Source organism: Numida meleagris, chromosome 11 (assembly GCF_002078875.1).
Source record: "Numida meleagris isolate 19003 breed g44 Domestic line chromosome 11, NumMel1.0, whole genome shotgun sequence".
NCBI lineage: Eukaryota > Metazoa > Chordata > Aves > Galliformes > Numididae > Numida > Numida meleagris.
The window spans coordinates 11,851,546-11,870,269 of NC_034419.1; the positions used below are offsets into that span (position 1 = coordinate 11,851,546).

General features: G+C 36.6%; 1 protein-coding gene and 1 long non-coding RNA gene across 8 annotated transcripts in view; one reads left to right on the forward strand and one right to left on the reverse strand.

Annotated features, from left to right (window-relative positions):
* The window catches only part of C11H3orf67 (chromosome 11 C3orf67 homolog), a 65,128-nt gene that overhangs the window by 20,912 nt on the left and 25,492 nt on the right, over positions 1-18,724 (reverse strand). For all 7 annotated transcript variants that reach the window (XM_021409037.1, XM_021409033.1, XM_021409035.1 and 4 more), the window contains 7 exons: positions 17,946-18,110; positions 16,149-16,285; positions 15,804-15,984; positions 15,103-15,249; positions 11,220-11,551; positions 6,299-6,700; positions 1,425-1,628 (listed from right to left, as the gene is read on the reverse strand). In XM_021409037.1, coding sequence (XP_021264712.1) covers positions 1,425-1,628; positions 6,299-6,700; positions 11,220-11,551; positions 15,103-15,249; positions 15,804-15,984; positions 16,149-16,285; positions 17,946-18,110 — 1,568 coding nt within the window. The remainder of the gene's footprint in view (positions 1-1,424; positions 1,629-6,298; positions 6,701-11,219; positions 11,552-15,102; positions 15,250-15,803; positions 15,985-16,148; positions 16,286-17,945; positions 18,111-18,724) is intronic.
* LOC110404624 lies at positions 982-6,288 on the forward strand. The gene is made up of 3 exons (XR_002442377.1): positions 982-1,043; positions 3,936-3,993; positions 4,184-6,288. It is a non-coding gene; the product is annotated as an uncharacterized LOC110404624 (long non-coding RNA).

Below are 18,724 nucleotides of genomic sequence, written 5' to 3' on the forward strand. Positions count from 1 at the left end.
TTTTGTAGCACTTTGGGCCAGGACAAGTAATGATACAAGGTGTAAAATACAGGAGGATCACACACTAAGTGCTCAGAACTACTGCAGCTTTTTGACACTACTCTCCTGCTTCAGTCCTTTAAACAGTTAGCTGTTCAGTAATGAGACTTTATCATTGTAAGAAGCAATTACTCTCCATTACTCATACTAGAATGCAATTGCTGACTGGTATATATGGGTTTCATTCATTCTGAAGATATTTTTTAGTACTATATCACACATCTGCAGGTTGTCAGCTGCTATTATGACAAGCTGTACAGCCTACATGATTATTCAGGATTCTAAGAAAGAATATATGCGAGGGCTGCTCTGAAAATAATGCCTCCTATTTTATTCTGTTGGCCCACAAAGTCAGAGGCGGATGTTGGCGGTTTGGCAGCAGAGGCTGAACCTTCCCACCAATATTCTCTTACATTTTGTTGCTGTGGGACAGATGGCAGCAGAAGGGCAGTCTGACAGAATGGCACCTGACACGGAAGCGCATATAAAACAAAGGCGTGTCATTGAATTCCTCCATCCGGAAAAAATGGCACCCACTAATATTCTTCAATGCTTGCAGATTGTTGATGGAGACCAAATGAAGGGGGTGAGCACAGTGAAAGTTGGACTGTATGGGGAACATTCTTCCTAGCAATGATGCCATCACAGCAGATATAAAACAGTGGGTCACCTCTGCTAGGGCAGATGTTTATGAGCGCAGCATGCAGGCTCTTGTTCATTGCTGGAAAAAATGCAGAGCTAATTAATGGTGGTGACTATGCTGAAAAATAGTGTTTTGTAGTTGAGATTTTGTATGGGAATTGCTAGGTCACAGCCTGAACCACTGATTGAGCACCAGGTGAGAAGGCATGGCTAACCCAGGGAGCACAGCTGCAAGCAGTGCCCCTGAGAGACCCAAAGGGTGGACCCAGGGTCCACCCTCATTTAAGGGTTAGTGGCAGAGGGAGCAGCTTCTCTCTGTGGGGATTGTGCTTTTCTTGAGTCTCTTGCAGCCTTTGGGAAGGGTAAGCTGCTTTTTCCTGTATTGTTTTCTAAACTAAATCCTGATTAATACCTTTACGAGCGTGCTTCTGTCCTGGTAGAAGGCACTGTTGCACGTTCCATTGCTGCATGGATTTTGGTCTATCAAATAGCGTTGTTGTGCTCTTTGTATCTGTTGTAGCTTCTATGGAAATAAATAGGAGGTATTCCTTTCCATAGTGGCAATACAGAAGCTGCTGCAAGTGTATGCTTTGGTTGTGTATTTTACTTAATGAGTTCTAAAAAACATTTGATAAAGATACCTCAAATTTTGACACTGCTCAAAGGATCATTAATACTCAAGACCCCTGAAATACACAAAATCTCAGAGAACTTTAAGGAAAATATTGTAGGTTTAGACTTACTGGTGGGAAACAAGAATTCCAGGTTGTTGTATCATCGCTGCTTGTACTTATGCTAACATTGCACTTGTCTATCTGTGATGCACTCAACCCATGTGAGATCCCTGTATCCTTCAGTTCTTCATTTTGTTGCCTTTTCATGCTAGCCAGCATCTGCAGTTCAGATGCACTCAGTCTGCTTGACTGGTAGTTCTTCCAGTCATACTCCTGTGAAATAAAATACAGAAGCCAACAATATGGACAGGATCACGGAGCAGAACGTATGAATGAAATGAACAACTTTGGGGAATCTTAAAGAAGCTGCAATGCTAGAAGAGAAACAAAATGTTTACTAGGAAAGATTAGTTAACACATTTCTGCTCAGCTATGGAGACCGAGCATTATCATCACAAAAAGGAGAGCACAGCACTGTTACAGACCCCAGGCTGGGTTCAGGGTGTCTGGTGAAGTTTCTCTTGCATTGTACTAAGAACATGATTATTATTCAAGCAAGCTTCTCAAAGTTTGAAAATCCAGCAGCTAAAACTGCATAAACATCTGATGCAAATCTTGAAATAAACTTAATCATACAGTTATCACAGTATCATAAACACTATCAACATAACATTTAGTTATTTGTGAAGCACAGCATAAAATTTATCTGGAAAACTACATGTCAGCACTAAATTTTAAGGACTTCTTTAGTAATTTGCTAGTGTATACATATTAAAATAAATGCTGCTATTGTCATTATTTTCTATGCTCAGTGGTTGAATTGTGCAGTGCATGAGCCACCATGGTTAGCACAGCTGTTACCCCTCTCTTACCTCTGGTTTTTGGCTCCAAGCTTCATTCCCGAGTTGTGTGATTATTGCTACCACTTTTAATTCCAAAATAACACTTGACATTTTCTCCTTACCTTACTAAATGTAAGTTAATAGTTCAGCTACTATTACTTATTTGTTCACTACACATTGAGCTTGCTATGTTTTATGTGCAAAGCCTGCTTTGCTTTGGCACATTAGTATTCTACTAGATCTACAGCTGCTAAAATTGTCATTGATCTTACTGAAGCTGTTGATTTCCTGTTAATTTTCTTATGCAGAAACCTTCTGTAATTCATTTATTTGATTACTATAAGAGGAGCTTTTCCTTATCTTTCTTACCTCCAATATGAATCTATTGGCATGCAGTCATTAAAACAACAGAATGAACTAGCACCATGCAGGATAAATACTCTAAGAACTGAAAGAACATTTTTCTCATCCTCTTTTTAGTAAAGACAAAACGTTCCCTAGCTGATGATCTCATTGTTTATGCCTATGAAGAAAGATGCACAGATCTTTAGAACTTTTACAAAAGAACTCAAAACATTTGTTTGTCTTCTTGGCTGATTTCACATGGTCAGTCTGTTTTCCTTTCTTGCAATTTTCTCTCTCTTGAAATACCATACTCAGAAGAAATGTCATAAAAGCTTTCCATCTATAACACCCACTTACAACAAACTCCTTGGATTACAAAATAATAGTTTGGATTACATATTCTGCAGCTCCAGATGACTACTACAAAAAAGCTTCTTCACGCATTTTTCCTGCTCTGAGCTGATTTTTCAAAGAGAGAATTTGAAAACTGAATTTGAGATTGTTTACTTTGAAATGTAGGAGGAACTTCTGATGTAAGAAGTAACTTTGTGATACTTGTAAATTTGTCTGAAATTAATATTTCATTTAGTAAGTAAAAGCTTATCTTCTCTTTTGCATATCTTCCCTTTATGATAAAAAGGCATTTTTATTAAACTCTTAAATCTTTTGCTAGATTGACAAAACCTGTTATTTAAATTTATATATTTTTTCATATGATATTCGCATCCTTATAGGTTCAAATGATTTATTCAGGATTGTTTAATGTAGTTACACATGTGGAAAGTTTAATTACCAGCTATCTACATGGTTGCAATATTACCCAGAGGGCTGCACTTCTTTCTTAATTAAAAATATTTGAACTTAATAATAGAGAACTCTATTAAAACATGAATAAAACATTGCAAGCAACTAGGTCCTTAAAATGTATTAAGCAGTTAGCAAATTGATTGCAGTAAGAGTTGGTTAAGCATTTTTTACTTTACCAGTCCTCTGCATGAACAGATTAGGAGACTACTTCTATGTGAACTCTCACTCTAATACCCATTTGTACAAAACTATTATCTTGTACATAATTCTTAAAACAAAGAACAGTGTTTCAAAATGGAAATAGTTTCATGACCGCAGCCAACAAAATCCTCCAGTGCTGTCTCATTGTAGTTAGCAATATTATATTTTTCATTGATGTCTTTGGCTTTTATCACTAATTTCATTCACTTTCTAACTGGTGAAAAATATTAACTCAGTAACTACATTCTGTAGGATGAAGCATATACCTTGTGGTTGGGTGGCTGCTCTTATCTGGAAGTTCACAGCATTGCCTTAAGGTCTTAACAATACTTCTCATTTTCACCTACATTATAGTATTTAATTGCCCCTTTTCTCTCTTCTACAGAATCCTATAAGCTACTTGCTCAATATGGGAGGAGATTCCTAGAATCCTCACTCACAGGGTGAGATACATAAACCACAACCCTTACACCAGTCCTGGAGAGACTAAATTCATTAAAAAACACTGAAGTATCAGTGGCATGGCAATACCTGCATGTCACTACTAAAAGTAAGAAGAAAATTTGAATGTATGCTTTCCTAGGCACTGGTCTTTAATCTAATGCTCAGTTTGGATTGCTCTTGTTGGAACAGGCTGCCCAGGGAGTTGTGGAGTCACCTTCCTTGGAGCTTTTCAAGAGATGTGTGTGTGGATGTGACACCAATGGACATCGCTAAGTGAGCATGGTGGCCATGAGTCAACAGTTGGACTTCATGATCTCATGGGTCTCTTCCAACCTCAAGGATTTGACGATTGCACCTGGACTAATGCCCAGATCCCTGTATCCACCATTAGCTGATTTGTGGTGCTCAGAAGCCAAAGCAGCCAAAAATAGTTGTCAGAATCCACCTGCAAGGTGGCCCTGTCAAAGCTGTAGTACTTTTGCCCAATGGAAATGGCCACTCCTGCTTCCCCTTTCATGGATGCCATTACCCTTGATAACTGAAATTAATTGCCTTGATGAGTAACGGAATTGCCATGGACTAATATTCTAATAGCAGAAAGACAGTAACCCCCCTACTGGAATTGCGACTGTGATATCCTAAAGGACATCAGGCAAACTGTAAAGACACAAAATACAATAATGAGGGAGGATGTCCATCACGTGAGTGAGGTGCCATGTTGCAGGATGTTACTGCAGCTATTTTTTCTTGAAAACCTACCTAACTGTTTCAAAGAGCCATAAAAAAAGAGAGGCATCTACTTTGGTGCACAGCAGTGTGCAGTACCTCGATAAAGATATCGCTACCCCAAATCATTTATGTTAAGCACTGGCATTAGCTTGGGGGAAAGAAGGCAAAAAAAAATCAGGAAGGAGCAAACCTGGGACTAAATACAATGGAACTTCCTGCCCTGCAGAAGAGACGACTGCAGGGGAATATTACATACAGCCATAAAATAGTAAGTGGCACAGGTAAGAAGAATAAAGAAAATGAGTGCTCATTGTTTCTTATAATGAATGTAAGAATGAGAAAGTGCCAAGAAGACAATGCTGCATTCAGAATGCATAAAAGGAGATAGTTATTTTGTCCCCCAATTTAGCAGTTTAATTCTAAATTCAATGTCACAAGACAAAGGCCACATGGACACAAAAGGCAGCATGTGTGGAGATGAATTCCGTGCCCAGTTTTTTTATCACAAAGGCAGTACTTTTCACTCAAGAAGTTGTGAAGCTGTGGTTGGCTGGTAGGAAGCCTGCGGGGTGTGCTGGGGAGGTACTGCTGGATGCTTCTCCTGTCCTTACACTTTTCTGTAGCCACCTACTACTGACCACTGCTGGACAAGAGATGCTGGCTGGGTAAGTCTTTGGTCTCATAAGGCGTTAGCTGACGTCTGCAAAAAAAAGTCTCTGAAGTCTGAGGAACAAATTTGGCCTGTTCCATTCTGAGATACTCAGGAATAAATCTAATAATGTCATAACACATTTAGAGAAGAGTCACATGTTAAAAGGTACTGATCTGCAGTAAGTCTAAGCCCAAAGGAATTCTATCCAAAAACCTGGTAATTTATTTTCTGATTTGTCATTTACAGACTGCACTTGATTCTTAAGCTTCAACTTCTCATTCAGAGCACAATTCAAAGTACATCACTTAATATAAGTTGAGAAGACATGGATTAAACTATTAGGAAATATGGAAGAACATAATTAGCTTCAGACAAATTTGTCTCTAAAACTACTGTACATTTCTGTAATGAGAATCTAGAAAGAAAAACTGGGGATAAAGGAAAGCTTTGAATGTAACAGTCCATTTGGTAGCATGGCAAATGTAGCCTATGACATATCCTCATGGATAGCCTCAATCACATAATTTATCTTTTTTCAGGGCCATCACAGACTATGAAATACCTAGAGTAATGCTCTTTCTATGGCCATTCATTAATATATCAGTGGAAAGCCTGTCTGCTTTCTATTGCAGCCTTTGTTCTCAAAATGACTTCTGTACTTCTAACACATCATTTCTGAAATGCAAGTTGCTCAATTACATCTACTGCTGTCTATGAACCTCAGTGATTTCTGACAGAATATCAGTTTATACACAACAAAGTAGAAAACCAACTTTCAATAGACTGAGCTTGGTAAAGATTGTTATGATGAAGCCAGAATGTATCTGGATGAAAGAGAGACTGCTGCTCATTTCAGGCAATTGATTATATCTAATACAGCTTCTCTAAACAATCAACTTAATTTCGAAGTAAAAACCACTTACATGAGTCTGTGTTGTCAGACATACATTTTCTCTTGAGATTTTCTTGAGCGAGTCTTTGCTGACTGATGACTTTGTTTGACCAGAAACTCCCTCAGTTTTTTCAGATGCATTTGGAATGACTTTTAAGAATTCAGTTTTACTTCTAGTTGGAGAAAGAGAAAGAGTAGGCTTTAAGGTTCTCTGAGAGCTGGCAGGTTCTGTCTTTCTCACAGTGGAACTCTGTGGTTTTGACTCGATGCTTTCCTCAAGGTTTTGTTTGCTGCATCCCTTATTCTTCCAGTATTCGTTTCTCTGTGATATCCTCTTTAATGTGTTGCCTTTAAAGACTGTGGAATCAGATGTTCCTTGCCTGCTGCAGCTGATCTCAAGGTTCTCAGTACTCCGGATAAAGTCACTGTTATCCTAAATTCAGAAAACAAAGAACAAGTGATTTCCTCTCACCTCACCCAATACTGTGTTGCATAAAACATTTGACCTTAAGATTTCAAAATGGCTCTTTAATTTCCACTGCTTAATTTCGAATTTGAAAAGATTCTGAGAACCATCTGCTCTTCCTGGCAACTACCCCGAGTACCCCGCAAGCGCAGTTACATCTTAAGTCGTGAACCAAAGGAGAGAGAGAAATAACAAGGAAGCAAGTCTAGTGTTTGCCTCAATGTTCTTATTCTCGTGGAAGAAAGGATGAGAGGCCTTATTTTCATCACATCATGCTGTCTCTCTATCAAATGCTACCAGTCCAGGTGTAAGATACTGCGAGATTCAGTAAGACACCAGAATATCTTTAATGTGCCTTTCATGGCCAAGGTCCAGTCCTACTGAGTGATTAAGTTTGCTGCTGATTTCTGTGTGTCCAGGGTTGGATTACACAAAATGCACATTCAAAAATTATTACTGGAAAAAGAATCTCATTTTTCATTTATGAAATATTATAACGGAGTATGGTTTGCAGATGTAATGTGAACCTCTAATGCAACGCATTTTATAATACATCAAATAAGAAAATATATAGTGGTGAGGAAGCATGGTGAATTTCTTAACATATCACTGTCTGTGGTTCACAGAAAACAAAGGATTAATGAACGTACAGCACATTTTCTCCAAAGGTATACTGATGTAACTATTTCTACAGTATCTGCATTTGTTGTACATTTATTTCAGGCATAGCATGAACTGTGCAGATGAAGTGTAATCAAATCTACAAATGCTTTGTGTTGCTTTTGTTCATTCGATTTTTTGCTGGTATTGAAATGATACGCATTTCAGAAGTTTGCAACAACAATTTTATTCCTCTACTTAGCATTTTCCTTGAAACACACAACACTATTTCCCTTCTCTATTTTGTCATGTTACTGCGAAACCTGTGCTGGAAGCCCTTATTAAGTTAGGCTAATTTGAGGCGGAAGATTACTAAAGAAAACAATGCATTTTTCACACATTAAACTGTTAACTTTGATTTATCTGAAATCTAAACCCCTCCCATCTTTCCACATCTTTCAGCCATATATATTTAGGTTTTAGAATAATTTGTTAAATATTAAATCATGAAATGGTGCCAGAAATATCAATAAAGTTTGCTAGATTATCTACGGCACAGCATATGCATATATGTATAGTGAAGATGAGAATGATTTCCCTGAGGAATCAGCCCTTCCACTGATGTACTGTATTCCTAGAAAAAACATGCAGATGGGCAGTTGGGCAATTGCTAGATACTTAAAGCTGATTGCACTTGCTGGGATGTAATTTTAAGATCACTGTAATCACTCTTGAGGGCCACCTATGAGGAGCAGATGGGATATAGTCCCTTTGTATGCTGAGCTTTAACACTGAGGTGTCAGAGTGAAACTGCCCATCAGCTTTGCTAAGAGATTATTAACTTAGTATATTACCCTTTTAATTGCATAAAGACAGAAAGTTCTTTTGCTGAAGGCTTTACTGGTGGCTTCCCAGCCAAAAGAGAGTTTGGGAGCAGTGGGCCTTGTGGGCACACCAGCCCCAGTCACCAGGAAGAGTTTTTATCCTTTACTGATTGTCTCTGATAACTGAATAATGGCATTTACCTATTGCGGTGACTCACTGATAAATGGTAAAGGGAATTTATGAATGCTTGCTGTTATCAGCTTGCTCCCTGAAACATTTCCTTCCCAAAAGTTACATGTAAGGTATAATTCTAGCACAGTTATTGTGCATATCCTCCAGCTTTCAGCGCAGGCGGCACAGAGTCAATATGCATTTATTTGAAATTTATCCTGGTGCAAAACCAATGGCCCGTCTCTTGTATTTTACAATGATTTTACTTTTTCATGGATTATATTGCTTTTCCACAGATTTAATCAAAAAGTACATAATTCTTCTTTGCAGCCCCACTAACTTCAAATGTACACTGTGATGAAATTGAGATTTGGCCTCTTTAAATGTAATTTTAGAATTGATGACAGAGTGATGCAAAACACACGGAAAACTTTTAGAACTTTTGTACTTTTCTGCAGACTGAGACACTTAAACTACAAAGACATGCTATTTCAAAAATTATTTCATTAAAGAACTAAGTTTCACTTATATTTTCCAGGAGTAACAAAGTATGCTCATGTGCAATTGTCTTAGCTGTAACTGGAGAGATCTGTCTTATATAATTTAGTTGAAGAATGAGTACATATCCATGTATGTTATACAGAAACATAGTGCATCTGAATTTCAAAGGAAGCTCTAATATACTTAACGATAATGAAAGACAATTGTAGTATCAAGAACCTGTAACAATGTAGCCTACTTCAGCATGTAAGATTAACACACATTTTTAAAAAAATCATTGCAAGATTCAGTATAACTTAGGCAAGTAAATACTTTGTCCTGTAAGCAAAATAAACTTGGGAATATGTTATGATTTGGCTAAAGAATTTTGGTAATTTTGCATACATATCTTAAATTGTGCTAAAACCAGCTACTATTAAGTCAGTGGTCTTATGTTTGACTCTTAATGGCTTTTCCATGCTCCTATTTCCCATATTTTCAGTGCCCGAAACAAAAGTGTCTTCAGTTTATTTCAGAAATGGCAATTTCAATATTAAATAAGTATCCAGAATATCAGTATAATGTTAGCCAGCTTTATAGCAAAAAGCAACAAAGAACACATCTGTACAGGGAAGAGGATCAACATGGACAAAACAGGTCTGCTAAGTAACTTGTTGGTTCAGTGACTTCTTTAACATGATAGAATAGCTTAACTATGAGTTATTAACACAGTAGTTAAATAATTAACATGCTGAAGGTCTGTTTGCCTCAATTATGTTCTTTTTTTAATGCAATGTATTTCCAGATGCAATATTGACACTATTTGATGCCATTTGCACCCAAAGATCGTGAACAAAACAGTCTATGCCCTATCCTACCTCTGGCACATGGCATAAGAAAGTTTTAAGTTTATAAAGTAGTGTAAATCTTTGTAGGCAAGATAGGAATGTTCTTTCAGTCTCTCTCGCATCAGCCTTATAAATGATCATTAATGTTGTGCCACAGTGTTCTCCCTGTGCTGTCAAGGCAGGAGTGTTTGGTCATTGCTTTCTCTTTCTGCACTTGGCACTGAATCTCTGGGGCAGGATGACAGTATGGCAGGACATTACAGATAACACACAATGATGTGAGATTTATAGCTCCTTGTGAGGAACAATAGATCTCTCAGCAATACCGGGTAAGGTAAAGACCCAAGAACACCAGACACTACTTCACATTTGTCACTGGGCCTTGTCTATCCATCAAGGACCTCATGCTTTCCTGCGTTATGGGTGATGTTATACAGTGTGTGGGCTTTTTCATATCCCAGGACAGTAAGCTTCCTGTGATGGATGATGACATCCATTAACGTCTGAATGGAAAAGCAATGAGTGCTTTGGATTTTTAGGATTTTTAAATGGGAGAGAAGCTCATCAAGGTCATAGCTCTTTTGCAACTCTGTTTGTTTTCCAGAAAATGAATCCACCACCAATACAAGCAGCCCAACAATGTGCCAGCCACCTGGTGACAGCCCCGGTCTGGTCTTCTGCAGCATTCACAGACTGCCAGATGAACTGAGGCCTAGAGCTTTTAGTGGGGCAAGTCACAAAAATAAGCCACTGATTGCTTACATCAGGATAACAAAGAAATTATTTGAAATCCAAACAGTTGTGTATCTTTGCTATGTTATCACATCCATAACACTGTTCATGAATTATTAGCCTGACTAAAACTGATTTAACTCTGAAATTCTAGAACCTTGTTTGAAATAACAAGGCCTTACAGGCTTAAGTGCCACAGATAGTGGGGAAACCCATAAAATCATAGAAAAAAAACTGATAAAAATGTTATCTGTTGTAATTAGCATCAGGAATATAGATTCCCAGAACAGAAGAATATTTCTGTTCGGTCTGTCTTAGCATTAGGTATCTTGGTTGTATTTTACTCCTTAGCTATGAGGAAAAGATTGGAATGCTGGGGAATAGATTTTGTAATTAAAAACAAAATACACCAGAACGTGTGACAAGGTTGGTGAGCAAAACAGTCTCTGCTTACAGTTCCAAGAGGCACAGTGAGGCCTTATTTACTGCACACTTGTTCAAGCATTACAAACGTATGTCTTGCTAAAATCTATGATGCAGGCTTTCCTAAAGTCTGTTATAAGGATGCTCAAAGAAAACTCACATCTCTGTACTGGCAAGGGGGCTGACTGAGACTTAAGTTTCTTTTGTCTACTTGTTACAGAGGGAATGCCTTCATTTTCACCCCTGTATTCAGTTAGATACAGCAACCTGACAAAGACAAATCTACTTAAAGGTGTATGGGGAAAAGATGATTTATCTTCCCTGTCTACCTTGAAGACAGAATCTCAACTTAGGAGTTTTAGGACAAAGACTACTTTATCAAGAATTACACATACAGAGTGGCCTACCTCTTCACTACTGTCAGTTCCTTGAAAGTTATCTTCAATTTGGGTTCCCTCCTCGACACCGTTACTGTCTTGCTTCAAATCCAGAGGGAAAATGCAATGTTCTGGTGATGCATCTGGGGACTTCCCATGAGGAGCTGATCGAGGTTGTGATGAAAATGTGAAAATTTCTTTATGATTCATGTCGTGATCATGTGTTTCATTGCCTTGATGTTCAGTAGAGGCAGTCTCTGCTGAGGTTAAATCACAGCAGTCTGAATCTTGAGTGGCTGCATACTGCTCACTCCCATCCAACTGAATATCCTCAGTGAAACTTTCTGGAAACACCCATTCATCTGAAATGTAAAATATTTACTGCAATGTAAAACATATAAGCTGTATTTTATACTGAACACTCTCTTTTTCTCTGGAAGTCATAGGGAAAAATAAGTTTTTTTTTAATACAAACGTTCAGATGTATACATTTGGAAGAGCAATGAAGGTTCAGGGGAAGAGGCTCCTTTCTAGTTAGGAAAGCTCAACCAAAACGTTTCCTGATCACAGCTCAAAAAATGCACAGGATATGACACACGACATGCAAACTTGTAATTTTCAAATCTGAAACTGTCTAGCTGTTAAGATTTGAAAATGAGTTTCATTCCAGGAAAACATAATTTTATTAAATCATTTTCTATAGGCTTATTTTTGTGGCTGACATTTTCCCTCAAAAATCACATATACTTGGTGGAAAGTTCATAATATTGCAATCTGCTGCTTCTTTCTTATTGAAATTCTACACTTTCTTATATGTCTAGAACCTATGGTTTAAATCTCAATTTCAAACTATAGCTCTACTGAAAAATAGCATGACATGAAAAATGTATGAAGATATCTGTTTCACTGAGTTTCCCTGAACACTGACTGTACTAATCTGCCAATTTTAAAACAAACAATAAACTACAGAAATGGATTTAAAGATTGAGTGCACCAGATAAACATGAAAAGACCATTTTTATATTCTCATTGTTAAGTTATATTTTACTGTTTGGAATGATGACATCGAAAAAAATGTCAATTTGATTGATTAAAACCAATCTCAAATAGCATCTGAGAAAAGGAGAACTGCTCAAGTATGCAATACTCCCTTATCTTCATTAAAGGTAGTGTGGTGTGGATTATTCACTAGATATGGAAACTTTCTGGCTCCATAAAACAAAGTTACCAACCATATTAAAAAAAAAAAGCCTCAATAAAAAATACTAAAAACTTAATAATAAAGTAGCACTGCAATAATAAAATGCCTGCTGTCACAGAACAGAGTAAATTTACTATGGAATTTGATTCTTTCTCAGTTTTGTTAGAAATAGTTATTACTCCAGGCAGATTCAGCTTTGGAAAAAAACATAAATTCTGAACTAAATGAAGGCAAAAGAAAGAGAAAAATGAGAATGCTGGCAGGAATGCCTGCCTTCTTACTATGCTGCTCTGATTCTTCCAGTTTACTGAATACAGCCAGTGAAGCTGCTGAACTGCAGTTAACGTCCTACAGCAGTTTGTACCAGGTGAAAAGCAGGGACTTAGCACACCTTGTATATTCATGGCTTGCACCTATTTGCTTCAGAGGAGAAAATTTTTCAGTCTCTAAAGGAAGACCACCCGTAGTCAGCAGCCTCAAGGCTTCTCATGCGGTCTCTTTTTAAATTGGATAATATTATACTGTATAATACCAACTACATTTTGAAAATATACATACATCCCTTTTAAACTCTAAGGGACTCTAAGAGTTGCAAGCTGAACATGTAACTAATACCATTTATTTTAAAAGTCTCAAGAAATGAGTGATACTGTTCATAGCTCTTAAGAAGCACGCTTTGTGTAAATCCTATGACCTTCTGTTTTGATCAATAACTACAAGTTTTTCAAAGGATAGGAGAGCAGAGTTCTCTCTTTGATCACTTATTGTCACACTCACCTGAAAACATATTTTAATTAAGGCAGGTAATTGGAATTACATGTAAAAAGTTGTATGCAGATAAAACTGAAACTGTAAGGGAAAACTTTAAATCTGGAAGGTTTGCAAATCACATTTTACATGAGGTATTGAGTTCAGCAACTTCTGTAACCTGCAATCAGTGTGCCATTTTGTTAATGGTCTACAAGAGAAAGATACGGAGAGTTTTTGACCAAACCAAATCCTATTATCTCTCAACCGCAAACTATACTGCAATTTCTTTTATACTCAGCATTTACATGTCAATTGCAATGAACTATTTGGAGCATCTTCTTAGCAAAATATGTAAATTGCTATGTAATCATAACATTGCAGCAAACACGATAAATGCAAGAATGATCACCTAAACATCTAATTAGTTCTTCTACACAGTCAGACTTATGGTAAAGCTTCTAATTGCAGCCTAACATTTTAATGAAGGTTTCAGCGTTGCATAAATAAGATTGACAAACTATAAACAATGCTTACTCTTTTTTTTTTCTTGCTAAAAAATAATTTACCTTTCTAAAGGTACTGTGCATCTGCAACAGAACATATGTTGATTTGAGCTCTGTGATAAATCTAGACGATATAGTAAATAACAGTGACCAATCTCTTAAAGAAATAAGAAAAATCACCTATGAAAGTTCCCCTCCACCCATGAAACTTAAGTTAATATTTACTCAGGCTAATGGCACAAGCATAGTGCTATCCCAAGACGACCAAAGGTGACAGCTGCATAGGGTTTAAGAATACTAAATGTCTGGTTATAAGAAAAGAGTAGTATATGACTGATTCTTGTTGATACAACTTGTTTTGTATAAATGGAGAGTCAAAATCATATATGCTTTGCACCTCTTTAGGGAATGCGGCCTGGTGCCAATGAATTGTCATGGGTGTACGTACACTAACACACACCAGAAGTGTGAGAACTGTGCTTCTAGCTGAGGCAGTGCTGTTGAACCAAGACTGTAGATGTTTGCTATTGGACAAGATTAGTTGCTGGGAGTTTCTTGACTTGAACATCAGTTCTGATGTCTATGGGATTACAGTCCTGACAGTGTGCATGAACAACTGCTACAACAAGTTATCACAGGAACCATTGTTTCTTTGCTTTTATTAGTATTAGGTACTCAACGTGAATGCAAATGTTAAATGGTTGGTAAGAAGGGGTTAGGAGTGTTTTTTTCTCTCATCCGATAATGTCAGTATATGTTTCACTTTCTTTTGTAAAGAACTTGTACGGTATTTTATGCAAATGTTGCATGGTGTAATTTCATTTAATGCTAGTAGGGCCCTCATATTTTGTGTGATGTCCTTTTTTCCCCATTCTCTGTGAACTTCTCAAAGAATGCCTACCATTTTCCCCACTGTCATCTCTGGAGGAGTTCAGAACAGAGGATAGCAGATTTTCTTTAATGAATAAGTTGCCTATGGGAAGTTCATCAAAACGCATTAATCCAGAAATAATAGTAAGAAAAAAGTAAACAAAATTCACGGCTTATCTTTAAAGCAAAACAAAGAAATAAAAAAGATGCTACATGGATACCGTGAGAGATATCCTAAACTCTTATCTGGCACAAGAAAATTTTTTGTATGTTTGATGTTTGGAGTCTTTAGCGTTAAATTTAATAGAGATATAAAGAAAACAATATTTTTAGTTCTTCCCCTTTAATAATGAGAGCTTGGACATTTTCTTTTTTATTCGTTCACTGCACTGGTGCTCTGCTTAATCCTACAAATCTTTATCAATGCTCAAAAGCACTTTTGTTGCAGGCTGTTTGATTTTCATAATCCCTACAGCACATACATTTTTATTTTATGTGAACTGCTTCTGAGTCCTTTGAAATTTACAACAAATAGTCCCCTGCCCCACACAGAACTGAAAAGTAAAATAACATAAAATTAGCAACGTACCAGTGGTTATCTCCCATGTGTTTTCATCTGCATTTTTTAGACATAATCTTCTATGACTGTTCTTGTCTGCTGATGGATCTTGTGGCAAGGGCAGCTGAAAATCTGCTCTTCCATTCTCAGAGGTTTTCTGAGTCTGAATTCTAGAGTCTGAAATACAAGCCAGACACTTATCAAATACCTGTGAATGCGTATGCTTTTCCTGCTTGAGGTACAGAAGAACAGCATACAGGGCCTTGCTCTGGGATACAAAACCTAATCTTCTGAGCAGCATGGGAATCTTGTGGGGCAGCAGGAATATGACAGACAAAATAAAGTCAACATTTAGCACTATGTACAGAAGGGCAAAATACAGAATTTACACAGAACAGTCTTGCAAAACCTGCAAAGTTATCAAGAATCACTACACTAGCCCAGTTACATACACAGCATGAGGTAGACAGGAATATGTTTACCCTGCAGCGATTGTCAGCAGGTGGTGGTCCTTGGCTCAAAACACTTACAATACCTTCAGAGAGAATGAGCATTTTTTCAAGCTCATATAGGAGAACAAGCCATAATTTCACATAAATGTATTCAGTAATTAACTGGGTAGGTAAAGGATTAGTAAAATGGAGAATTAAGTCTTACGCTCTAAAGTCAGAATCCTGAAAAAATTTTTGGCAGTTTGTTAGCTCTTTACATATTGTGCTTCAGGCTCTTACCATTTTGGTGTACATCTTTAGCTGCTTGGTGAGTATTTCTTTTGTCTCCTTGACCTAAAGAATCATTGCATGGCGAGACTGATAGCTCCCATCTCTCAGTGTTTTGTAGGGATTCTGTTCTTTTTCCTGAACTTTGATGTCGGTATGATCTATTACTTTTGCTACCCACAGTCTTTGCTACCTTGAAAGACATCATCATAAGAAAAAAATATTTGCACATAACACATACATATAATGTAGCCTCATATCAATTCTGAAATACATTTTGAGTATGTCTCCTGCTTACTTGTCAGTCTGTTCCTTTCTAGAAGAGGAACAGTTTTGCTGTAATTTAAGCCTTCTTACCTCTCCAGATACTCTTGTGCTGACTCTTCTGTTTGAAGATGGAGGTGGTCCAAGGATCTTTGATCCAAATGCAATATGTGACACATCCTGAGTTTTATTGCTGCTCTTATTGCCTTGTCCTCTATTAACCAAGCGAGCTAAGTAAAGAACAATCAGTTTTAAAAATAGATTACAGTACTTAAAAAGAATAAATATTAATACCTTTACAAATGAACAGAAACAAGTTATCAATCCTAGACATACCCCAAAATTATGTTCCTTTATAGCGCAATCCCCAGAAATCTGTACTCAAAGTTCACTATCTTTTTACTCAAAGCAAATAAGCATTTTATAGAAGTGTGTCAACATACAAGCAAGAAACTTTTGGTCTACCACATAGACATATTTCTAATCTCCTTGCTTTAAAGATTTGTTTAAAAAGAGGCTATGTAGAAATACACAAAAAATGTGCAAGATTTCAGTAGAAATTCAATGGAAACCTAACCTGTGGCACTAAGAGAAAACAGCTTTAATGAATAAATAACAGCCCTTTCCTGATATTTTTTACTATTTAAAATATTTCTATTATCATTTTAAAGCAGAGAAAATGCCAACTGCTCTGCAAAAATAAAATAAAATAAAAAAACAAACAGGTAGTGTAGGTGAATGCTTAGAGAAAAATTTAAAAGGAACAAAGTTACATGGTGATGTATTAAGGTAATTTTATGACCAGGCACCAGACTTGTATGTAATAATCCTTTGCCTTTGTTTCTTGGTTTTCCAACATCGTCAGTGGATTCTCCTTTTCAGAGCTAGCAAATGAATGAGTGTAAGTTCACATTAATTTATAATTAAAATTTGCAACGTGTGAACATTTTTTTTCTTGCTACAACTTTAAGTGTTTAATTACTACCTCACTTTTGAGATCAGACATCTTGGTAAAGCAAAGAGAAATCAAGTAGAAACACAACATTTTGTAGATTTTTATAGATTAATATTCATTCTAGATAAGTTCTACTTCCATTGCCAACAAGGAAATGAAAAAAGATCATGCATTAGCCTCCAAATACTGTGGATTACTGTACTAATAAGCACAAAAGCAGCCACTTTCTGCTATTAGCTTTTTCCTTTGTTTGTGATGTGACATTTGGTTCCTGCTAACAGCTGCCATCTCGCAAGATTAGATGACCCAACATCAATTTCTTTAATTTGCTGACTACCTTGGGATGTTGTTAGCTCCAATTATCAAATCTGATTTGCATGAAAATTTCTGTTTATGAACACATTAATTGACTGCAATTAATTACCTACATCAACACATAAAAGTGTGTTGATGGCATAATGAAATAATATGTGTAATTAAAAGTGGATGAGACTAAAAATAATTTGAGCTTTTGAATATCAAATAAACAAAATGTTTAGCGGCTAAAAAAAACCATTCTCCAATTGAAATTCACTTAAACATACCAAAGCTTCCATTTTCAAGCAAGCTTGGTGTCTGAACTTTGAGATGCATGTCTGGAAGAACACGTGCCATGTTCTTGAGATGAGGTTGAAAACAAAGGTTAATCTTTTAGCTAAAGACATTTCATTTATTTCATGTTCATGTAGGTCAGGGATGTTGAGGTTTCTAGTTTCAAATAAACTTTTTGCTGTTGTTGCTTTAGATACATCACTCACACTATTGTACTCAATACATTTAATTTAAGAGTTGTTATATTTTAAGACAACTGAAATTTTTACATGCACTTTTCAACAAATGTCCGTTATTTGTATGCATGCTGTGTGGATTGCATTCACAGTATTTTAATAGAATACCTGATTCTTGCACTGTTACTGGTGAATTCCTGCATTTTATTTCTGGCTTATGAATTTTAGCCAAGTTCAGCAATTGTGTAACTTGTGGCACATCTGTATGTAGCTGGCAGGATCGAGGAATAACATCTGTAGGCTCATATGGTGTCAACGGAACAACGCACATATCTAGAATAAAAAAACAAAGTCTTCACTCATAGGTGTCAGTGGCATTAAATTGGATTTACATTTCCAGTTAATTAGATAACATATATTGTAGATTACATTCATTTGTAAAATTTGCTACAATTCTTAATTTTAAAGAGAATAAACATCCTAATTACGATTTTAGGCCAAAAAAACCACCAATGGCTGGGGATGCCAAGTAAAACAGTCTTTGATTTGTCAATGAACAAGTAAAACAGAGTCACAAAATACATTTTGATAATATTTTATTACAATTATCATTTTCATTTTAATATTGATATACTGAATTTTAGACAAAGTAATCATCTGAAAATGGCAGTGGTATCAGTGGGACTGGAGAAGCAAATAGCAAAGTCCTGTACGTCCAAATAAAGAATTTGACACGACTTAGTTCCAAATTTTGTAGACCATTATACTTCTTCTACACTAAACTGAAAGTTGTCAACCTATTTCTTCTTGTGACAGCATGAACTAGTATGTGGTCTTTTTGTCTCTGCTTTCCCTTTGATAACCAGTATAAACTGAGTTTGTGAAAGTTATTCTGTGCAAAATAATGTTTTCAGAGTCAGAACCCTTCCTGAAGTCTTGATGCAAAT